Consider the following 25,247-nt stretch of genomic DNA (forward strand, 5'->3'; position numbering starts at 1 on the left):
TTTTGCACGCATTTGTTGAGCATCTGCTGTATGTAAAGCTGTTTGGTAGGTGCTATGGGGAGAAACAAAGAGAGAAGCAAGTTAGTTCTTGCCCTTAAAGAGGAAAACATGTAGTGTATTTAAAGTCTACGGTTGTATAGTGCTGACGGGCCTAACAGTGGTAGAATGCTGGGAAGGAGATCTCTTCTGCCTGGGGGTATCAGGAAACTTTATGGAAGGAGTGGCATCTAGAAATACAGAGATGTTCAAAAGTTTAGTGCAGGAGAGGGTATTCCAAAAAAAGAGCAGTATGAGAACTATGTCAAATTGGGAAAGCCCAGAGCAGTAAGCAAGAAGACATTAAGTAGCCTAATTAGACTCTGTTCAGCATTTGTCATGAAGGAGGAGGAGAGATGAAGGTGGAAAGGGCAGGGCAGAGCTAGGTTGTAGAGGGCCTGGATGGAACTTCGTTAATTGGTAATTTGTGGGGAACTCTAAACATCGTCTGGGAGAATATGTTTGACAGTTAGAGGGGTGGTATGTGGCCCTGGTTGACGAGTGTGGAACGATAAAGTTGGGATTATCAATCACGTAAGGGTTATGGCAAAGGTCTGAGCATGCTCCTGTTAGAAATGATCTAGGAGAGAAATGATCTGGAAGGTGTGTGGGAGGACAGCTGAGGGGATGGGAAGGGAAAAATAGACTTTCAGAGTTTATTGGGTTTGGGAAATAAGCAGAAGGCTTTTAATCATGATCTATGGTTCTGAGTCTTTGTTAATGGGATTCTGGTGATAATAATGCCAAAAAAAAAAAAACAAAACCAAAAAAAACCCAAGTCAGGGTAGAGCTGTAGTAAAGAAAGGATAGCAGTGAACCCATATGCTTTGCTTGTTTAGCTCGAGGTGTTAACTGGATACTTGGAAATTTCTAGTGGGAGCTTGAAAGTGCAGGGCTAGAACTCACATGAGCGGTAAGGAATAGGGATTGGGGAGCATTGTTCTCATACGGGTGGCAGATGAAACCAGGGAAGAGCATCACATCTAAAAGGAAAGCATGTAGAGAGAAAATGGTATTTATTTTATAGCATTTCTTATCATGATAAGTCATTGACATAAATAGCTCTATCTTTATTTGAGACTACTAATATCAAAAACACACAAAATGGAAAACCATGTGTTTTATCATATATAAAGTGTTCTATTGTCTACTAAGCCTCTTTTAGATTCTAAAGCCCCTAGATTTCAGGAGTAAAGTATGTTCAGTTTGAAGAAATACCTTGTAAGATCCCCAAGGACAGTATAAAGAAGTCCCTTTTACTTTATCTTCTCACTACTTCCTGAGACCCTCAGTAACAGAGAGATGCCGTTGGTGGGAGAGGTTTAGGTTCACTTGTTACCTGTCTGGTACAGAATACTGTGTACAGCTTTTCACCTTCCCTAGATCTCGCCCCAGTTGATCTAGGGTTGGGAAGCGGGTGGGGTGGGTAGGGTGAGAGTGGGTCTTCCAAAGAAATCAACCTCATGTGCTTTTGTGCATTTTCTCTTTTTAGTCTGGGGTCCTCAGCAAGTTTGGAGGGGCGATTGTGCAATGCACAGTATGACTTATGTTTGAGTTGGGAAAGTTTTTATTGTAGGGAACAGTAGGGGTGAATCAGCCTTCTCATTTCCTTTCTTATCATTACCTACGTTCAAGCTTTGCATGCAGAGAGAAGCATGTTGCTTCATTGATCTTGGGCATACTGCACTGTGCGCTTTGGATGTGGTGATGGCTCCCTGCCAGCTCTCCTGGTTACAGTACCCCGGAATTCCACTGGTCTGTTGGTACCATTTGTGGCCTGCCTTCAGTCTCACTCTTCATAATAAGTCTAACCCACGTCAAATGGGGCAAGAGGCTAGTCCAGAGGAATCTGCTTCTCTAGACAACCGCCGTGCGTTCAATCTAGTTTAACTGCTCCTTGTATGGCAACTTAAACTTTTTATTTTTCCATAATAGGTTTAATGTAGGTGGTTCAAGAGGTAACATGGGATGTTGAATTTTGGGAGGGTAGTATTTGTTCTCTCACTGTCTGGAGTGTGACACATTCCTCTACCATGTTTCATTCCTCAAACTCCCTTTTCTGCTTTCTCACGTATACCTTTTTCATTCCTTTTCAGTGTTGTGAAATGTAGGGTGGGAAAAACAACCCCATTGATTTGTCCCATTTTGTGCCTTTGATGAAGTAAGATCAAGTGAAATGCACTTGTTTTCTTCCAAAGTGAACTCCTTTCTAAAAAATGCCGCCCCCTCAAAAAAAAATTCTTGGTGATCATGGCTTGAAATTTGTCTCTTTCCCCTCATTAGAGATAGTTAAATTCATCCTCATTCTTTAAAAAAAAAAAATAATAATTAATTAATTTGGCAGCGCAGGTCTTTTTAGTTGCAGCACTCGGGATCTTCGTTTGCAGCTTGCGGGACCTTTTTTTTTTTTTTTTTTTAAGTTGTGGCATGTGGGATCTAGTTCCCTGATCAGGGATCGAACCCAGGCCCCCTTTATTGGGAGCGTGGAATCTTAACTGCTGGACCACCAGGGAAGTCCCAAATTCATCCTCATTCTTGATCTCTGTGAAGAATCAGGGAGACCAGCTGAGTGGAGCAAACCCAGTGGCTGAGTTCAAGGTGACATGGGTCCTTTTAAAGTGCTTTTTAGTTTGAATGCTAAAGCTAATGTCTGTCCACAAATTATTTCCTTCTCATTTTTGCAGCACCTGTGGAGTTGCCCATACCACTGCTCCTAAGGTGGCTTGCTCACTTGGGCTTTTTCCTGACGTGCCGACTCTTCTTCACAGAATGAGATTCTGGGAGATCCTGGATCTTATGCCCTGATGTTTGCTTCTTTGTTCTTCCTTCTTCCCTTGTTTCCCACCCCCCAACCCCAGACATATCTCTTCTAAAACTAAGTTATCATCTAGAAAACTTTTGCCTTCCCAGTTCTTTTTTGATTTTCAAGTTTATTTAGGCCAGTGGTTCTCAAACTTTCATGCTTATCTGCATCACCTGGAGGGCTTGTAAAAACACCTGGCTGGGCTTTACCCCGCAGGGGGTCTGTCACAGGTAGGTCTCAGGTGGGGCTGCAAATGCAGTTCAAGCGAGTTCCCAGGTGATGCTAATAATGTTCCTGGGCTGAGAATACACCTTGAACCACTGACCTAGACTGTTGGTTGTCTATCAGTTTGCTGTCTAGTTTTGGGTTATTTTTTCCAAAAGGGTAGGGCTTCTTCAGACTTTATTCACGAGCTCCCTGGAAACTCCTTACTTTTTCATCTTATATTTATTTATTTTTTACTGTAGTTAATTTACAGTGTTTCAGGTGTACAGCAGAGTGATTCAGTTATACACACACACACACACACACATTGATTTTCGCATTCTTTCCATTATAGATTATTACAAGATATTGAACATAGTTCCGTTTGCTATACAGAGGGTCGTTGTTGTTTATCTATTTTATGTATAGTCGTGTGTATTGGGAACTCCTTACTTTTAATTCATAGGTCAAGCCACTAGCATGAAAGAGAACTCAGAAAATTGCCTATGTTTTCTTTGGGAAAGCCTTGGCTGGGGCAGGAGTGGCAGGGAGTGAAATGTATCTCTTCTTACTACTTCCCCCAGAGAAGACTTTTGTGGTCATTCTCTCAGAGCCCAGACACATCTTCATAGTCTTCGTCAACACAGTGTTCTAGGAAGCCGTCTACAAGTTGATGGAGCTGGCCCCTAATTGAGACCAATTGAATTAGGTATAATTTTCAGTTTCCCTAATTGCTTATATTATTCCTTTGACACTTGAGTTTGCTTCCACCCCCCCCCCCCCCAAATTCCTCCCCTCACTGTCTCAAACTTCTCAGCCCTGATAGGAATGGTGTGCTGGGGGGCAGAGGGAGATATCTGGGGAAGTATCATTACCTATGCTGTGTACCTACAGCCTGCTTAGTTAGGTGTTTTACCTGTGTCATCTCCTTCAACCTTGCCAACCCTACACAGTAAATATAATTACTCCCATTTTACAGATGCAGCAAATAAAGCTCTGAATTGGTAATTAACTGACCAACTTCACAAGGTACTGCAGCTGGGGTTAAAACAGAGGTTTCACTCCAAAGCCAGTGCTCGTTGCATATTACCTGCCTTTAGGATAGTTGGAGGTGAGACTTGAGGGCAGAAAGAAAGTTTATCTGGGCATATATATACATACATATATTTGAAATTTCACTTAATGTCAGTTATCAGACTTGGCGATGTTTATGCCCATGAGCAACAACCTGGGGTGTTCAATTTCCAATGTACTGAATGACAAGAACGATTGTAAACCAGTTGAAAATAATCTCATTTTGTACTTTTCTTTCTTAGGTATAAAGTTCATCCATGGCATAGGTGCAAATAACTTCATCCTCATTTTCTTCAGCGCTAAAACCCACATAAAACAAGAAGTGGAGAAATAGGTGAACTCTATCAAATGGTAGGAGACTTTTCTAGTAAAACTCTAGCATGGTAGTTCAGAGGACTACGTCTTCATTTCAGTTCTGTCCAACTTATCAAATGTGGAGGGGAGACCACAGTGATAGGCCTCAGTTTTCTTATTTAAAAGTAAAAAGAGTGCGGTGGAAATTTCCTCCCCACCCCTTACTCGTCTGATAGGGGAATTAATAAATATTTTGTGTAAAGCCCTTTGAGGCTCTGTAAGAAAGATTCTGTGTAATTTTAGCATTATTCATGGTCCATCAGGCTCCTCAGGGTGTCTGTCACCAGGGAAGAGAGATTTTTATCTTTTATCTTGCCTTTCACAGTATAAAAACAAGGTATTTTTGTTGTTGTTTGTGGCTTTGAAAATCTCCTGTAATCGTACCTGCAGTGGTTGCTCCCATCACAGGGCCAGGGCCCTAGCTCCCCCAAGAGGACCAGCCCCCGAGGCAGAAAGAGACTGAACCTCACTTAGTTCCTGGCTCCTGTGAGGATGCTTTGCAACCCACCCCCACCCAGTAGTCTTCTGTGTCTGTCAGCCTGTTGAGTGGCAGAATCCCATCCTTAACCCTCTTCTGTTCTCTCGTCTCTCATCCTGCTCCTGTAGTTCACTGTTCTGGGATGGCTCAGAGGGGACTGTCCACCGTGCTATTCAGTTCTTCTCCTGTAACATCTTGTTCATCCTTCTCACCTTCCAACACCCTGCCTCATCTAAGGCCTCTGTAAGAACCAGCATATTTCTGGCCATTCTGTATTGGCAGCTGCATAAATACTGTTTTGACTCAGCAGTTCCTTTCTGATCATGGAGTGGTGTTTTTCATTCTTAAGCTTTAGGTTCTGTATATGTGGCCCTTCTGCGGCTAAGGCCTGGGGCTCCATGGTTGGGAAGGCTTAGGCCTGGAATGTTGTCTTTAGTTCAATCGTCGCCTGAAAAATGAAGATAGACGTTATCTGCACATCCAGCAACTTAGCTCACCTTATTTTTCTATTTATTCCTCTCACTTATTTGCTGCACTGCATTTAACATACATCGCTGTCTTTACAGTGTTGGGTAATTAATTTATTTCTTTATCTGCTCTTTGTCACAAGTGCTCCTGGCTCACTTATTTTCAAATCCATTTCACTGAATGGTCTTCCTGAATTCTTTGCATTATCTGAGTGTTTCCTCTTGTTGCTTGGTATCATCTAACCACTGACATGAGGCTGTTATTGCTTTTCTCTGGCTTAGAGTGTAACAGAGCTTGTACCCAGCCATGTCCCTGAGTCCTCTCATGGGACTCTTTTGGGGTTATCTCTCTCCCTGTCTCTATTTTTTAAAGCCAATTCTCTGTCTCCATTCTTTTCTAAGTTCTCCTTGGGTTCAGATCTTTTCCCTCATACCTTCACTGCTAGACGGAAGCCACCAAAACACATACACTTCAGAACTGCTCTGGGCTTACAGCCAGCTTCACCAAAGAGTTGAGATGGCATGGAAGTTAGTTAATTTATTTAGGCTCTGACTTTTTATAGTGCTTATCAGGCAAATGCCTGCCTGAATGTTTAATGTTTAAAAATAAAATTAAAGTTCAAATGGGCCCTGGCTTTGCAAGAAGCACCCCAGATTCTATAAGACCTTTTCTTGGGAACACGTTTCTTTTCCCAAGTTATCACTTCTGCCCCTTTCTTTCTTAATTTGTTGCTTTCCTTACACCCACCTTCTTCAAGTATTTTGAACGGTAGCTCCCGTTTACAATGTGGAGGTTTTTATGTCTTCTTTTCAGAAATCTGGTCCCTAACAGTCTTTATGTATGATCTCAGTAAACAAAGAACGTGTGTGTGTACGTGTGTGTGTGTGTGCGCGTGTGTGTGTAGGAAGCCTGCCATATTTCCTCCCTGCCCCACAGAAAATATGTTTTCTGGAAGCCCTTTTGACACTGAAGTGAATGCCCACTGGCCCTCCCTTGTTGAATTCTCCTGAGAGGAGAGAGAGAGAGAGGCCTTTATGCTTGTTGTCATATCTTTTGTTTCTGCTGATTATACACAAAGTAAGTTGTAAATAGCTCTCTCGCACACCGTGATTCCTTTGAGGTCTCTACAGGAGAGTAGATATACACTCAGCTCCAGCTTCCCTGGGGATTCTAGAGGGTCCCTTTCAAGGCCTCTTACTTCCTGTTATAGCACCAGCCGAATGAAATTTAGATGAGTTCTAGACAATTACCATCCCATAATGAAACCTGCAGCCTACTGTTTAGAAATACTAGCTGATCAGTTTAGTTTTTTTCTTTGTTTTTAAATTAAATGTTTTTATTACTTTAAGAGTAAAGTATACAAAGATGCAACAAAGAATAAAAAAATAAAATGTCCCCTTAGTCCTACTACGTTTCAGAGATCAAAATCACTGTGAACATTTTATGAAAATCACGGTAGAACTTTATTTTAAAGTATGATGTTGAAATGCCCACTAAACACTAGCATGAAGACAAGAGGATAAAATTGGAATTCTCCAAATCAGTTTGAATTTTCAATTCCATTGAAAACAGAAGGTACACATCCTATTTTAGTATCTTAATTTAAAATGGAGTAATAATGAGTTAAAGGGAATTCCCTGGCTGTCCAGTGTTTAGGCCTCTGCACTTCCACTTCAGGGGGCGCAGGTTCGATCTCTGGTTGGGGAACTAAGATCCCGCATGCCGTGGGGCATGGCCAAAAAAAATGTTTAGGTCTGCTGTTTCTGTCAGGCATTTTTTGATTGCTTATTGGTAGTTGGCTGACTGCTAAGGCTTCTGAATCAAAAGGCCTAATTGTCTATGTGTGCTGAATTATACCTAATTAGGTTATCAAGCTTTTATATCCTGTGTATTTTCCTTGGGACATTTTGATGAACTGGAAACAGATATAGCTTGCCTTTCCCTTATACTTTTTCTCTGTCTGATAATTGATGACTCTAATTGTGGTGGGTGAGGTAGGGGGAGTATTGTTAGATGGTGAACTCATGAGTGAAACCATGTGGATTTTGGTTCAAATCTCAATTTTCTCATCTTTAAGGAAGTCCGTTTTCACAGATCAGAAGGATTTTCTTTTCTGCTCAGAGATCCTAGGATTCTAAGATGGAGAGCACTCTTCGCTTTCCTCCTAGTTCCTTTTTGTGATTTGGATAGCTGAAGCATTCCAGTAGCCTGGCACAGTTTCCTTCCAACTTACTCACAGACCTTTTTGTTTTCTCTCAGCAACTGTGTATTTCTAAGTGTTTGAGGTTGTAATTGAGTGTAATTGTAGTTGTTTAACTTTCTCCATTCCTCTTGAGAGTGTTTATGAAATGCCTTCTGTGAGGGTAAAAAGGAACTAGAAACTTTGTCTTTGTGACATGGTCAACTAATATTAAGGTAAGTGGCAATTGTTTTGTGTACATGAAATAAAGTATTATTTACACTTAATTTGCAACATATGCACTCTGGCTTATCTGCTGTAATCAGTTAAGTAGTCACGTTTATTAAGGTTTTATAGGAAACTTTGGGGGGGGTTGTTTTGATATGGAATATTCTAAGTAATTTTCCCCCAATTCTTCTCTTGCACCCTAGGGAGAATTACTGTCGCACAACTCATTGGTGCCCTCACCACGTGTCAGTGTGGGGTGGGATCAGCATTGTTCTGTGGGTGACACAAGACAGATGCAGTGTCTCTATTCCTCTCCATGACCCGTTTCTTTCTCATTTCTCAAGTTAGAGGAGAAATCCCCTTTAACCTTGCTGATGTTGTCCCAGACCAAAGAGTGAGTAGTAGGTCTTGATTTCTTGTGACACTTTGTTCATTTCCTTTAATTGTCTTCTTCGTAATTTCTTTCATATGAAACATCAACAAATGCCTCTAGAATGGATGCTACTAAAAGCAACTATTACATGTTTTTCATTAACTTCTTTGAAAAATGTTCTCGCTCTTTCTCATTTCTTAAGTTTGGGCTTTGTAATTTTCTAGCATGTGCCCCTGAGCTAGTTATTTAACTACTCTAAAGCTCCCCCTCTCTTGTGAAATGGAGATGTTCATATCCCATAAGATGGCTGAAAGGAAAAAAAGGGTTAATCTCGATGTAAGGTACCCACATGGTGACTGGCACAATGCAAGCGCTCAGTAAATGCAACCTCCTTTTCCTTTCCTTCTCAGGCTCCAAATGAAGAAATTTGTGGGTTAAGAGTGGTTAATTTCAAAGACAGCTGATATTCTGTTGATGTCACTTTATGGAAATAGGCAGGAAGAAAGAATAAGACACTTGAAAAGAATAGGAAAGTTGGACCTAAAAATGTTAGAAGAGTTGACTTTTTAAAAAATATATATGTTATATTCACTAGTAAACTTGCAAAGTGGAGTTTATTGAAAATTGTTTAAATCTGGAGAAGTGAACAGATTTGTGGGTCAAAAGAAAGAAGGAAATACCTTCTAAGACAGCATGCTTGGCTGAAAACTGATCTCTGAACAAAGAAAATTGATTGGCACAGATGATCCCAGTTGGAGTTAAAAAAATAAATAAAACGAAATACCAAAGGAGGGCTTTGAGAGGGAAAGAAGATACAGGTGAGATGAAGCTGATTGATGGATTGAGATTCTGATACACATAGATAGTTGTATGATTAATGAAGGTAGTATGTGTTTGGAAATACTGAGTAGAGATTTAGAGAAGAATTTAAAAAGCAGAAAACAGGTTTCAATGGAATCTAAATTCTCTTTATCTTAAAAATTTTAAGATGAAGTAAGCATGTGACTAATAAGTAGGTAATATTTCAGGATGAGAATAACTAATTGTAATAGGTAGCTTAGTTTTGAAAGGGAATCTTAGCGGCTTTCATTGTAGGATTCTAGATACAGAGAAACATTTACTAAATCATAGCTTTTTTGTTATTTTTAGTATTAGAGCAGACGTAAAATGAGCCTCTTAAATGTAGCTTAAATACAGTAAGTAAATAATACATGTTGATAAATAAATACTAGCCCATGCCAGGAATAGAAAAAAAAAATTTGAACTGGTATTTTAAGTGTGCAAAGGAACTTTAGGCATTATAGAATGCAGTTTTCTTAATTCCCACTTAAGAAAATGAGAAGAGAAAAAAAGTCACCAATTTCAAGCAGAGATTCTGTTTCTTTTTCCCTTCCCTCATTTCCTCCCTTCCTTCCTTTTGACTTTCCTTCTTCTCTCCTCCTCTTTCTACAGTCCACGGATATTAAGTGCCTGCTTTGTGCTACATGCTGTGGATACAAGGGGCAATAAAATTTATGTGGATTTTTTCTTTTTAGAATTTACCTTTTGGTAGTTAATAAACTTGGCTGTGTGATATTTACAATATATTTGACCTACTGAGTGTCAAAAACCTGTGAAGCCGTGATGGAAGCCGTTCTGTTTCAGAACTGCCGTTGGGATGTCCCTGCTTCTGCCTGGGTCACGTGTGTTTGTGTGCAGTTTTCAGCAGCCTCCACAGCCAGCATCTAACTTGGCCGTATTCCCCCAGGTTCCAGTGGCATGTGCTGGCAGAGTGCTGGGTGCAGACTTCTGCCCAAACCTGGAGGAGCCAGACCAGAGGCTGGAAGTCCAGGCTGGAGTCTTACTGTTTTATCAGTTGGGGGTGGTGTGACAGTAACAGTGGTCTCTGAAGGCCGTGCAGATACATCAGATGCCATCAGGAGACAGGCAACTGCTGAGACAGGTATAACAGAGGGCCCAGTGTAGCATCTGTGCAGCAAAAAGTCCTTTTCAGGTTAAGTTGTATGTAACTAGAGATCATTCATTTACTCATTCAAGAAATCAAGACTTAGTATGTACTGCAGTGAATAAGAATGTGGTTTCTGAAGGCTGGCTACCTAGGTTGACACAGTTGCTGTGAGATCTTTGGCAAGTCACTCAACCTAGCTGGGCTTTAGCTTTCTCATCTATGAAATGGAGATTTCCCACACTAGGTGACTGTGAGGATTAAATGTTCTAACACATACCTAACAGTTAGCACAGGACCTGGCACGTAACAGGCACTCAGGAAATCTTAGCTCTCATCTTTTCAAATCATCATTATCAAGTACTAAGAATGACGCTAGGCTCTGGGGACACCTGGGGAGCCAGTCATGCTTCCTGCATTGTGGTCTCCCAGCTCAGGAGAACGGAAGCCGTTCAGCTGGGCACTGTATTAGAAAAATAGGACTTAATGATAAGTAGCTTCCTTCTTCATGGATTGGGAGATATGTCCTCTGGTGTAATATTAAGTTTATTTACAAAGCACATTTTTCATGAAAGTATTGACTTGGAATTCGTTGTGTGGACTTGAGAAATTAGAAACGGTGTGGTGTATTGCAGATTAAAAATATAAATACGACATCCTGGCCAAAGGCCTATCTCCACTTCCAGGTACCTGTTAATAGTTATGGAATGTGTGTGCCACTAATGCAAAGATGCAGGCTGAAGTTTCAATGTGGACGGCACCCCCTTGCATGGGCAAACCCATACTATTTTTTAGGGCCTCTATTTGGCGTCATTTTCTAAATTTTAAGACTTAGGGGATGAGCATAGTGAGCTCAGTGTTAAAAAACATTTTTTTTTTTTTTTTTTTTTTTTTTTACTGATTCAGACCCCCCCCAAATGAGAAAAGAGAATAGTTTAAAAAATTGACTTCACAGTGGGCGTGATGGCGGAAGTGGTGGTCAGAGGAGGTTTCAGTTTTTATGATACTCTGAAGGGGACACCATCTCTTGCGCACCTGCTCTCGGCCTAGGGAAGACCACCTGAGCTCAGCAGTGCCACAAGCTGGTACTGTCTGGGCGACATATGGCTATGATACAACAGAAAAGCAGGTGTGGCACGTATGAGACATGATCACGTGTCTCCCAGTTTTAGAAAGCGCACAGCTTGTGTGTGACACATATATGCAGAGTGATGGAAGACTTTTCGTGAAGAGTGGTCTGATCCTTGACCCCTTCGGGTTGGACGAGTGATGTTCTTCAAACACGTCACCTGGAATGGTCTGTCATGGGTGGTTGTTGGATAATCTGTTTTTGAACCTTGAGTTATGGAGCAGAGAGCGATGGGTTTTGCAGATGTGGGTGCATGAAATAAAACCGAAAGAGACCAATGGAGCACTTTACTTCGACATACCAAGGGAGAAAATGTATATTTACACGTTGAAGTGAAGCCGTGGTTGTAGGTAGCTAAACAGATTGTGGAGTTGACAGTTCAGCGAGGGCCTTGCAAGGAAGACCCAAGTTACTGGGCAAAGAAAAGAAAGGGCTCATTTTATTGGATTCCTCATATTGCAACAGCATTTTGGTGGACTGAGTGGAAAAGCTGAATATGTGAAAAGATAGTCAACTACGAAGCATTGGTGCATTAACTGGGACCCACTTGAACCATTTCTTTCTCTCTTTTCTCCTCTTCTTTTCTAATTATGGCTTCCATACATTTTAATAATACCTGGTACGTATTCATATTATGTCTGTCATAATAAACTTGACACTTAATATATTCTTCACCAGCTAACAGTTCCAGGAGTAGCTTAGAGTCCTTTCATTCTTGCCATGGCATGTGCATTCTGGTCTTTTTTTTTTTTTTTTTTTTCCTATCAAGTGAGCCATTTCTTATTTTTTAGTCCAACTCTGCACTCCGGGGAACTCATCATAGGACTTGCCAGCATCGTTTACTTTTCCTTCTTGGATCTCAGACTTTCCCCCAGGGCCAGGCATTATAACCACGAGAGAATTTTATGTTTGGCCTCTTGATTCTGAGAATAATCTCTTGTACACCTCAATTTAGGAGCTCTGGCTTGTTTATATCCTTTCCTGTGAAGGATTTTCATTTAGACACACAGTATCCATATCTGGTTTACCTTTGTATTTGTACCTGACATGAATTCTCAGGACTGATGGAGCCCCTTCCTCTTCTTACCTTCTTTCTTTTAACCCTTTCCTTTTAATCCTTAAAATTTCAGATGACTTAGCAACTTTATCATTTAATAATTCCAAGATCCCTGACACTCTTTCATGAATGTATCCTTGGTTTTGAATGACTGTCATTGTGGAAGTCTGAGCATGACTTGACTTTTGCAAGGGCATCTGCTGTCTTTTTTGTGTTAATATACCTGATTTAGAAAAGTAGCTGGAAATCCAGACTTTGATTTACGGTCTTAACTTTCTTGATTTTCTTCAGTGGCTTTTGAAGTACATATGAAACTGTGTACTTTCTTTAGCTCTGGAGGTTAACTGATGCATAGGCTCCCAAAATTGTCCTCTTATACAATTATTTTACGGGAAATTGTTATTCTAGTTTAGACCTCCCTTAATTGCTGTTAAATATTTTATTTTATTTATTTTTATAAATTTATTTATTTATTTTTGGCTGCATTGGGTCTTTGTTGCTGCGCGCGGGCTTTCTCTAGTTGCGGTGAGCCAGGGCTACTCTTCGTTGCGGTGCATGGGCTTCTCGTGACGGTGGCTTCTCTTGTTGCGGAACGCGGGCTTCAGTAGCTGTGGCACATGGGTTTCAGTAGTTGTGGCTCTCAGGCTCTAGAGCGCAGGCTTCAGTAGTTGTGGCTCACGGGCTTAGTTGCTCCGCGGCATGTGGGATCTTCCCACACCGGGGCTCGAACCTGTGTCCCCTGCATTGGCAGGCGGATTCTCAACCACTGCACCACCAGGGAAGTCCCAAATATTTTATTTTTAATCATAAAAGTGACTGTTTTAGTCTCACTGTGCCTCATCGTGTGTTGTTACAGTTAGCCTAGCACAGTTCCTTTCCTGGTTGGGAATTCAAGATGTGGGGTTTGACTTGGTATTTTTCACCACTAAAGTGCTTAGAAAATTAGAGTAAATAATGAACCAATATTTCAGTACCTGATTAGACACAATTTACTGTGATGTTTCATAAACCACAGACTCCTTTCTTTTATGAAGGCATGAAGGATCACTTTTTTTTCCCCAGACATACTGGGGTGCAAATGTAAATTTCCATAAAATTTAAATGAGGTGCTTCCTGTAATTAATGAACAATTGTGGCTGCTGTCTAGTCTACATTGTAATTAACCGTGATCAGGCTTGTTTAGTGATGGCACTGTTCCTGTAATAATTTGACAAGCTACTGTGAATTTGCCAGGTTATTAAACAACCTGCAGCATTCACTTTACAGAATCACAGGGACGGCGGTGGCTGCTAGTTAAAGGCAGCATAAGGGCGAAGCAGAGCTGCCCATTGAAGTCTGTCGATCACCACGAACAGGTTTACGTTCCTGTGATTTGGGAGAAGTTAATTAATTTTGTGTGGGTTGTCTTGAAAACTTTTTATTACATGGTAAACCTAATGGGGCAAAGCTGGTCATTTTTGTGAACTCATAATGAAGCTAACCAATTTTCTATATTGTTCTCATCCATACGGACACCCGGAAGCTGAGGTTTCCCCCTTCCCACCCTGTTAAATAGATGTAATATTTTAAACAACAACAGCAACAAGCTGTTCCCTCCCCAAATTTATTCCCAGCATCTCTCAAATACAAGTTTACTTTTTTATTGAGTGTGTGTGTTAGGGAGAGCAGATGACCTTGTGCCACGCACAGTCCTGTCACAGGGAGGGGGAGCCGTCTAAGGGGACTGGTAACCGTGTCCATAGTCACCAGCGCACCCGCCTGCCTGAGCCCCCCTTAAGGTTACGAACTGTTCAAAACGTTACTGTCTAGTTACTGTGGTGTCTTTCATTCAGATTCTGTTTATTGACTAAACCACAAGGATTCCTGCCCAAAGTACCAGGCGGTCTATGCTTGACTGATTTTGATTTTCTAACATCAACCCTGGGGTTTATTTGAAAAATGTACATACACTGCAGCTTTAACAAGTCAAGTGACTGCATGTTTTTGACCATGGAGTCGAGTATATCTGAAGATCATTAAATTTAGAGGGGAAAGGAGGGGTGGAGAATAAGTGTAGTAGTCATTGTACCATTGCAAAGAGAGAGAGAGTGTGGGTGTGTGTGTGACACATGGTTTTTGTCTTTTCATCTTCTCCAAGAGCCAGAAAGTTTCCTGCCGTTCTCTTTCCAGCTATTGACAAATGATTGCCAGATGTGAGATCTTTGCAGTGCTCTTTCCCTCAGCAAACCTGCAGCGATGGGATATTTGATTCTCCCTTGCCCATTTCATCTCCTTTCCACATCTGCCAGGGACACACAAGCAATACATCCCTACATGAGAGTTTAAAGTTTATTCAGCTCCTTTTTCCCCTCCGATAAAATGTGTTTGGAGACAACACAATGAGGTCCATATGACTTTCTCCCAACTTCACTGTATGAAATTAGTTGTTTATTTTACTTATCTACCTCTCAGTAATTGAACGATTTCATTTTAGTTTCGGTCCATGGAAAATTTGATGCAACTCTGGGAATGCTAAGAGTTTCCTATTGTTGTCTGCTTGCTGCAAGTATACCATCATCACAACTTCTCTCTGATCGTCTCAATTCTGATAAAAACTAGACTGGTGGTGTCTATGGACTTCCTAGGAAACTAGTTTTAATAAACAACTGTCAAAATACTAAGTGTAGCATGTCTGGTAAAATTCAGTAGTCATTTAAGACCTAAAAAGCCATCCATGAGGGAGAAAATTCAACTTGTTTGGCTTGATTAGCTTACCTTGTATTTGTGTCCATTGTCAAAGTTGTTATGGATAAGGTCCTAGTTTTAATCCCAAATAGCTTATAAAAGAGAATGTATAGTGAGTTTTGAAGGTATCTGAAATTAGCCTGTGTAGGCCACACACATAATCATTAACATGCACGGAAGCCTTTTGCATCTGCTTGGAATCTGTATTGATACTGATTTTTTTTTCTCATCTTAGTTTACAAATATTTTCCAAAGTGCTCTTATAGCTTATGTTCATACTATAGGGTGGGCTGACACAGGTGGCCTTTCAGTTTTTCTATTAAACTTTTTGGCAAACGAAAAGGCCCCTTACTCCCTGAATAAGATCAGCATTTTTATTTTTTTTAACATTTAAAAAATAATCCATAAAATGTCTGCCACATGTTCCCTAGTTGATGGAAATGTTTTCCAAATTAGAGTGTAGTATTGGATTCTTATTGTAAAAGTGCTAGCATGTTTACTATTTCTGCTACCCTCTTAGCTACCTGTCATTATACACATTTATTTTTTTGTGTGTGAAACTCAAATGATGAATATAATTACTATTTATGAATTTCTGAGGAAAAATTGTTTTTTTTTTTTTTTTTTTTACTGTTAAGAAAGTAAATGGCTTTGCCCATGTGAGACTCAAAATAGGAAAAATGTGGTCTCTTTCATTCTGTTCTTTTAAAAAAAATAACAAAGCAACAACAAACAAAACCTAACAAGAACAAAAACAAAAAGCCAACAGCCCCTGAAAAGAAGAAATCCTACTTAAGCCTAGGAAAAAGAGGTCAGCCAAACTCATGAAGATGTATACATGGAATGTCTGTTACTTTTTGTCTGTCAATTAGATTATACCCCAGTAAAGCTTAACAGAGAATAAGGGGCACAACTGCTTACCACAAGTTGCCAAAATGTTGCATGTTTCTGTGGGAAGTGTCTATTGAACAGGGGAGAAAATAATCGTACTTGAAGAAACTGTTCACTCTTAGAAAACAAGGTGGTGATCCTGATGGGGGGAGTAAGTTTAAACAATACCCCTCAACACAAAATTACCATGACCAACAAGGATCCCTGTGGAAAAACTGATGTTTTTGTTGTCCTTCGATGGTGCCCGAGGACTGACACCAGGCCAGGCCCTCAGTGGATGCCAGTGGCTGGGAAGGTGGAGGCGAAGAGTGCTTTCACAAGACAGCAAGGTTAGGAGCTCCTGTGGCGGCACCAGGTCCCTTCAGATTTAGGTCGCGTCTTGGGACTTGCTGTCGCTAACGCATTTGCTGGTCTCTCGTGCCTTCCTGCCTTTTCCTCTACATGGTTAGAGTCTGGGAGGCAGAGAGGTGCTAAGCAGTGGAGGTGCCATCCAGCCCGAGTGCCTAGGGAACATCCTTCAGAGGACGACCTGTCACCAGCCGTCAAAGAGGAGAGTGGCTTTGTGGTCTCTGAACATCTGGCCGCGCTGCACAGGAAGCTGAGGGGGTGTCATTAATTGTGATGAAATAATTTAAACCATCAGGAATAAATGAGGCTGTTAAGCTAAGTTCAGATTCCATTTGCCGTGCACATGTGTCTAGCAGCCTGTGTGCAGTTAAAAAAAATTGAATTATATTAGCTCATGAGTAGAAGTGAAATAGATACTGTAAATGAAACAAGTTGCTGTGTGGTGATGACACAGTGTTGAACCACTTCATAGAGTTACAGTTTGTAGGATCAGTATATTGAGAGTGGTACAGCATTTAATGAATTTTTAAAAAAATAAATTTATTTATTTGTTTGTTTTATTTTTGGCTGCATTGGGTCTTTGTTGCTGCGCGTGGGCTTTCTCTAGTTGCCGAGAGTGGGGGCTACTCTTCGTTGCAGAGTGCGGGCTTCTCATTGCGGTGGCTTCTCTTGTCGCGGAGCACAGGCTCTAGGCACGCAGGCTTCAGGAGTTGTGGTACGTGAGCTCAGTAGTTGTGGCTCGCGGGCTCTAGAACGCAGGCTCAGTAGTTGTGGCTCACAGGCTTAGTTGCTCCGCGGCATGTGGGATCTTCCTGGACCAGGGCTCGAACCTGTGTCCCCTGCATTGGCAGGCGGATTCTTAACTACTGTGCCACCAGGGAAACTCCATGAATTTTTACATAAAAGGATTCTTAAGGTATTGAGAGAGATAGTCAGGACCAGTGGTTTATTGGAGCACAGAGAGGACGGGTAGGTGGATGGGTATAAAAAAGCAAGCCTTCGGGCCAAGGTGGTTGGGTGGACGGGGTCCTTAGTCTGCTAAGCCAGGCTGAATTGATGCATGGTGTACCTTTCCATAGATTCTGGCTTTGAGTCAGTATTGGGTGCTGTTGCTCCGCCTACGTACTCCAGGCTGGAGGACGATGTCTCTCTGATGACCAACTTTGGACGTCCCTTTGAGGCTTCCAGCACTTTGGGCACATCTGTGTTGTTTTCTTCAGAGTGAAAACAACTCTCTTTGGTGGTAGATGACTCCTCCAGCAGATGAACGTATTTTTAAGGCTTTGCATCATCAGTGAAGACTGATTTCAAGTGTAATTTTCAGGCACAGTGGAAAGAGGCAGTCTTCACTTCTTTACAAAGGCAAGACTGTCAGGTTGGAATGTCGAGACATCCCTGAGGTTTTGAGCACTAAACTGAGCAATGATGTGTAGGTTCCAAAGTACATTTCTAAAATAAAAGTCATTCCTTTTATACATGAGCAGAGTCTTCAAATTTGAACTTTTATTCAAAAATAAACACAGGAATCTGAAAAATAAAATGAGGATGTTTAGATACAAGAAGCATTTTTTAAAACCGTCGGAGAAGTTATCCCTCTAGCAGGCGGAGGCGATGGTCCAGAGCCCTGGCAAGCGTTGGACAAAAGCCATTTCGCTAGCTGTGTCTTATCTCACTTTGCCCTATCCATCCCCTTGCTACCTCATTGCCTTTCTCTCTCCCCTGTTGTGTAACTCCTTTGTCTTTTCCTTTTCCATTTTCTCTTTTCCTTTATTCTCACTTATTTTATCCTTTCTCTTTACAACCTGTTCTCATTCTTCAGCCTCCAAAGAAATGAACTGCAATCTGTTTTCATTTATAGTGTGAGTTTTCTTGCTACTAGTTAAAAGATTAATATGCTTTTTTTAAAAAAATTATATTATTCAGTTTTATTTTTGGCTGTGTTGGGTCTTCGTTGCTGCACGCGGGCTCCCTCTAGTTGCGGCGAGCGGGGTCTACTCTTCGTTGCGGTGCGCGGGCTTCTCATTGTCGTGGCTTCTCTTGTTGCGGAGCACGGGCTCTAGGTGCGCAGGCTTCAGCAGTTGTGGCACGTGGGCTCAGTAGTTGTGGCTTGTGGGCTCCAGAGCGCAGGCTCAGTAGCTGCGGTGCACGGGCTTAGTAGCTCCGCGGTATGTGGGATCTTCCCAGGCCAGGGCTCAAACCCGTGTCCCTTGCATTGGCAGGCGGATTCTTAACCACTGTGCCACCAGGGAAGCCCTAGGTTGCATTTTAACATAAACTTGTATATGACCATTGGTGGATTTTTTTAAGGAATGTGAATGAACCTTGATTACCTTTTTTTAAAAGGAATGCAGACTACTCACTAAATTATCCCTTTACCTGGACGCTTGAATGGAATTGTTGTCGATGAAAGCCAGAAATTTGTGGTTCTGAGTAACCATCTTCCTTCTTCCTCAACATAGAAGGAAGACATTCAAATCAAAACACTTGCATTTCTTGATGTCTAATAGAGTAACCAGTAGTTAAGATAATGTTCCTTGTGTGTTTTGATCTTTGGATTTCATTTTAATTCATGTAATAGAGTAGGAAGACTTGAGTTTTTCAGATCTATCTTCTTGGCATTGTTGGAAGGATTGAAGGAGATGATGTGTGCGGGGGGCACTGTGCCTAGCACATTGCAAATAGTGATGTGACTGCATTATTGTTATTATATAAATGTATAAATTGTACTAGCATCTGTCGGCTAAGCAGGTAAAAATTAAGAATAAATTTTTCTCCTGAAAATTTCACACATCTCTACTATTTAAATGTTACTCACCTTTAAAAAGTTTTACAATTCTTCCCTCAAGAATAGGGAATGCAAGGTGAACATGGGAAATTTTGAACAAGATACCTATGTTTTTCTTTCTTTACTTGGAAGAAATCACTGCATTCTGTAGAACATTTATTTGTTTCTCAAAACAAATAAGAAAATGATAGTATAGAAAACAAACTCATGGTTACCAAAGAGGAAACGTGGGCGGGGGATAAATCAGGAGCTTGGGATTAACATACACACTACTATATATAAAATAGATAATCAACAGGGACCTACTGTATAGCACAGGGAACTCTACCCAATATTCTGTAATAACCTATATGGGAAAAGAATCTGAAAAAGAATGGATATATGTATAGGTATAACTGAATCACTTTGCTGTACACCTGAAACTAACACAACATTGTAAATCAACTACACTCCATTATAAGATAAAAGTTAAATTTAAAAAAAGAAAATGGTAGTATACTCAGTAGTCGCTTGAAGTTTTCTCTTGCAGCTGTTTTAGCAGATACAGATAAAAAGCAGCTTCATGAACTTAAGTCCGCCACCCCCACTCTACACCTTTTTATTTTGATGGTGTGTGAACTGGATGCCCCTGCATTTGGGGGACCTTCTTTATTCTCCTGCTGTTATTACTCTCACTGTCTGCTTAAGTAGTAGTCAATTCGTAAATTCTGTGTCTTGAATTATATATTTCAGGCACATTATAGATTAAATAAATGTTGGTTGAATGGCCTGAGAAGTGCATTTTGCATCCTGTCTCAATACCACTGTTTCTAGGAGAGGATATTATCTAGATTTCAGGTGACCAGCTTAACCTAAGCTGTTCGTGTTGGGAGCCGTCAGTATTAACATAAGAAGCTTATTTTTACTTTATGTAAGTTCCTTCGTCATAATAGTTTCGTAGATGCTTCACAGAGGGAGAAAGAAAAGACAGGAAAACACGGAAGTATTTTAATTCTTGGCTTCAGTAGAGAGAATTATGTGTTTGGGGGTGTGTGCATGTATATGGATTTTGTATATACATACAGCATATATCTCATTACATACATATCCACATATTTTCTTTGTTTGCAAGAATAACTGGTGATGTTCTGTGTGAATATTTTGTTGGAGTTAGGCATAATAAATAATTTACATTGAGAACACACAGTCCCTCTACCTCCGCCCGCAAAAGAAAGAAAAAACTTTTGCTTGGGTGGATAATGGAACCTCAGTTTGTGTGTGAGATTCTTTAGGACTCAGTATTTTTTTCTTGTGGTTTCAAAATTGAAACCTGGAAATCATCTGAAGTTATATAATGTAATGTCTCCATCTTATAGATTTGGAAACTGAGGCCCAGAAATTTTAAAAGGCTTGCCCCAAATTACATAGTTAGTAAAAATTCTCCATTTCTGACATCTGAAGAATGGAGTTACCCAAGAATATAAAGTTGTTACTCTTTAATGTTCAATACATGCCAGTGGAGTTTCATGGAGTGTGGAAGCAGACCAAGTCCCCTTGAAATCATTGTTATTATAAAAACCATCTTTAAGTGCCTTTTTGGGATGGTACTGTGTTTGCATCCTATAAAAAGTGAGCTGAATAGACAGGGTCTCTGCCCTCTAGAAGTTTATAATCAAAAACAGATAATGTAGCTGACATCTGTTATTGTATTAAGGTCCTACAAATAAACATTGATCCAAATACATAAATAAAAGTTTTATATCAGAGACAAGTAAAAACCTGTTTGCTTGCCTGATTCATCCCTACACCGAAACCATCCGTGGAAGTTGTAAAATGACTAAACTGGACTAATCCTGACACCAGGATATTCCTGTAGGTTGTTATTTTTTAAGGGTTTTCATGGAGTGCTGGCATTACCATCATGTCACTGATAGCTTATTGTGAGTGGGTCTAGATTCAGAGATGTTGTCTTTATCTTTCTGGTTAAAGAATTGGAAAGAATTGAATTTTCCTCCCTCTATGGATTTTTCTCATTTCTGCGATACCTGCTATTGTAAACCAGCATTCTGGAGTGTACTTTACAAAAGGTATCCAAGCCCCCCATGTTAATAGAAATGATATGTTTTTAAAAATTAACAGCCTTTCCCCCCCTCTAAGTCACTAGAAAATGCATTAAAACAAATATAGGAGTTTAGGATTGATGCTGTAATGAGATGAACTTGTATATCCAAAAGGCTTCGAAGGGAATATTGTAAGAAGAGGTTAAGTTCACAACTTTGGAATGAGCAGATCTGGTTGTAAGTTTGAGTAAAGCTATACCAACTAAAATTAAGCATATAAAAGTTGGCAAGGGAGATAGGTGTTGAGTTGGATCAAATATTTTCTCTCTGCATGCTTCAACTTTAATGCAAGGTATTTTAACAGTCACATCAAAAATGAGGTGTGGGGACACTAAAACAGCAACATCGGGAAGCCTAAACATGAACCCATAACAAAGTTCAAGACATTAAAAAAATAGCTGTCCCTACCCTAGTGTGGGTGTCTGTGTAAATTAAACCATGTGGGTGCATAAATTAATTAGAAGCACAGTCACTGATATAAATCAAACTTATTTGGTACACTGATGAAATGAGCATTGTTTATAAGATTATCTTGTTATTTAATCTCTTCTATATAAACCTGGCTGGTTAGAATTATGAAGTAATAATACAATTAATGTGATGATGGTATACTTTTTCTTAGTACAGGCCTGATCCTGTAGGCCTTTCTTGACTGGGGTTTGTGAATATAGAGGACCATAAGAGCTGGAAATTTTAATTAGCAAGAATGTTCCTCCTTTCCCCCTCCAGTTGTGTGGGTTTTTTTTTTTTTTTAAATCTCATGATGTTCCCTGGATAGTTTATTCTTTTTGAACCACGAATCTACTGACCCCAGAAGAAGGAACTGCCTTTAGATATTATTTTCTCAAAACTGTGCAAAGTTCATTATGAGAGCTACCTGCTGTCTTCCAGCTATGCTCTGCTGTGCCACTGGGTCTCAAATAAAGAGAAAGTTCTACTTACAAATGAAGCCATTAGGAATTTCTTGAATAAACAAAGTTTTTTTTTCTTTGATGTGCAAAGGAATTTTGTTTATAACTATTAGTCATATAAGTCCATGTCTAACACATGCAAGGAACATTTGTTATCTTTTGTATGAAATGGAAAGTACTCTTGTCAGCTAGAGAGTAGAAAACAGAAACACTTTTTAAAAAAGCTAAACAGAATCCTAGTGCAAAAGAATATTGTTAGTGTCATTATTTAGTATTTGATTCAGAACTTTTGCTTGGTATTTTTTTCCCTTATTTACCCTGCCTACTTTCCTAGTTTACCACCCCCCAGACTCCATGAAGTTGGTTTTTTGATGTCTACAGATGAAAACTTTGCTTATGGGAAGTTAAATCAAAGCTGTGCACTTTATTGACCTTGCTCTCAGGTTGCTTACCTACTCCATGGCGTTCTTTTATTCTTTAACAGAACTTGACAGTGGTGTCCAATAATTTAACTAAGGAATTGCAGGGAAAAAAATGTCACAGGTAATTCCCTCTTGATTTATTTTTATGAATGGAGGCTGATGGCTTGTTGTTTCTACTTAATCTCATTTAGAGAATGGATTTAGAACAGGGTCCTTTTAGGATTATGCACAGGTCAATTAGGAATGTGTATCATAAAATCTTAATTGTGATTTCATTTTGCCCTAAACGGTTAGGATGCTTTTTTCCTTCTCTACTGGTCTGTGTTGATGTTAAACATTTCCAAATTGACAAATCCGCTATTTGGATATATTACTTTAAAGATTATTGTCTTATCTTCATAGGAGTGCCGCACATCTCCATTTCAACAGTGATTATGATGCCATGGCAACGTCCCCTGGCTGTTAGCAGAATATGTAGTATTTCTGTGGTTTTGTGAATCAGTAACCACTAAAAGATTTCAGACCCATCACCTATGAATGCTTTGTGCAGAGTTTGCTTCATGAGAGCAAATGTGGCGTAAGACAACCTCAACAGTACATGTAAGGATACATTTTCACTGTTACACTTGGCTCTGTCCTGGATTATGCAACTTGGATTTTCAGTCACTGTTAAACTATGCAGATATATCTGATGGCGTTTGGGTCTGTTTCCTGGAAGCCTTTCAGGACAATACTTGTGAAACCAGTATTGAAATCAGGGGCTCTGCTGCTCAGAGTCAGGCATATGGTGGGACATGATGCCTTCTGGGTTGAAGAGGTCACAAACAGTGGGCCGACTGTTCTTCTCTGCTTGCTTACTTGAGCTTGCTTCTCAGATCTGATAGGAAGCATGTTTCAAAGAGCTGAGAAGGCAATATGGGCTACGTGCCCTTTTTCTAGCTGAGAGTGATGCGTATGACCAGAGTGTGTGAGAAGCTCTGGGGTATAGTCTGGGTCTCTGTTGAATAGAGGCCCTGGTGGTAAAAGTAAAGGGCTACAAGTTATACCCTTCCGAATTTTTCTGATGAGTATAGCTTCTCCGTGGGCTGTCTATTCTATTGGGTGGAAAGATCTAGCCTTCCTGTGCTTTCCTAGTTTCTTTCCCTAAACATTTATCTTTTCCTTTTACTGTGAATTATGTCATTTATCTCTTCCTTCATTTTGATACAGTCAGATACTACGTTTACTTAGGATCTTTGGGAAGCTGACTTAACCTAGGTCCTCCTGCAAACAGATCCTGAGATGGTGCCTTTCATGAAGGTACTTAGTTTGGGTAGATCCCAGAGTAGGAGTGAAGGGCCTGGGGAAACCAGTACAAAGATGAATTACTGAAGTACTACTGTTAATGATGCTCATTCTCACTTGGGCCTTCAGAGGTACCTCATGAATATGTCTCCGCCCAAAATAAAAGGGGAAAATGTTTACCCGTTTGCTCTCATCCTCGGTTGAGCAGTGTGGCCCTGGGAGCATTAATTCTCCACACTTCTGATTTGTGCCCGTGCGTCCTCCTCCAGGTTGTCAGGAATTGTGAGGTGCACGGGGCAAGCTCAGAGCAAGATGCTAATTAGCTACGACTGGGGGAAGTTGGCTGATGTGGCTAGGACAGGTGGTGAGACGGGAAGGGTGTTTGGTAGCGCAGGGGAGGAACCTGCTCCAGGGACTGATGCCGTGTTTTCAGGGAGGCTCTAAAACCTAGAGCCCTCTGGAGCAGTGTCTGTGCCGAATCCCTCGTTTGTTGTAGCATGCTTCTCAGGTGAGTTCAGGTGCTTTTACCCCCCACTTTGTTGTTAGAAAGGAACGTTGACATTTTCCTAATAATTTCAGCGTACCACTTGAAAAATTCCCCATTAGGACCGGAGTGATCTGGAATAGGTAATGCATTTCCCTATCATGGGCACGGTTCCATCGCTTTAGCCACATGGAAGCACAAACATTTATAGGCCTTATCTCAATTATATACCGTATCCTTGATTTTGGAATGGGGGGAAAGTTGTTAACTGTTTAGCTACTCTTACTATTCTTCTGAAAAACAGTTATTTAGCAGAATTCTTCCTCAGGGTGATTTGGCTCTTTCAGGTCTTTAAACGTAGACTCAAATCCTCACCACCTTTTCCCAGATGGACCCGGGAACCCCAATAGGTATAGTTAATGCCTCTATTAAACTGTGATATCTGATAGATTAGTGAAGATTTAGAGAAGAGCGTAAGGAAAAACAAAAAGGTAGTCCTCAGTGAAATGAAAACCGTACGCACGTCTTCAGTACTTAGAGACGGAAGAGACTGTTTCCCAAACCAACTTCTAAGAAGAGCAGCTGAGTTACACAGTTATTATATGTGTTCTTTTATAGTAGTTATGGGTTTTTATTGGAGTCATGGTCCAAAAATGATAAGGCTAACTGTTGTCATGGATCATGCAGAGGGGATGAAACAACATCAAAGTTCCCTACCATCCACCCTAAGCTGCAGTTCAGATCTTTAACACCCTTCTCTTCTCATAAGTGGGTGGACTGATTTTAATAGTTTCTGTGTTGTATCTGACTTCTTTCCTTCCCGGATGTTCCTGTTTTTTGTTGTTGTTGTTTTTTCTTTTAAATTAATTAATTAATTTATTTTTGGCTGTGTTGGGTCTTTGTTTCTGTGCGAGGGCTTTCTCTAGTTGTGGCAAGCGGGGGCCACTCTTCATCGTGGTGCGCGGGCCTCT

General features: G+C 40.5%; 1 protein-coding gene across 19 annotated transcripts in view; it reads left to right on the forward strand.

The window, feature by feature from the left end:
- BNC2 (basonuclin zinc finger protein 2) overlaps nt 1-25,247 on the forward strand; it is a 422,437-nt gene that overhangs the window by 158,744 nt on the left and 238,446 nt on the right. For 11 of the 19 annotated variants that reach the window (XM_057548290.1, XM_057548287.1, XM_057548291.1 and 8 more), the window contains one exon: nt 9,945-10,028. The exons of 7 other annotated variants lie outside the window; for them this stretch is intronic. In XM_057548290.1, the coding sequence (XP_057404273.1) occupies nt 9,945-10,028 (84 nt within the window). Of the gene's footprint in view, nt 1-4,450; nt 4,469-9,944; nt 10,029-25,247 lie in introns of those variants that run through there. One more of the 19 variants, XM_057548292.1, reaches the window with a different exon arrangement.

This window comes from Balaenoptera acutorostrata, chromosome 6 (assembly GCF_949987535.1).
Source record: "Balaenoptera acutorostrata chromosome 6, mBalAcu1.1, whole genome shotgun sequence".
In the NCBI taxonomy this organism is placed as follows: domain Eukaryota; kingdom Metazoa; phylum Chordata; class Mammalia; order Artiodactyla; family Balaenopteridae; genus Balaenoptera; species Balaenoptera acutorostrata.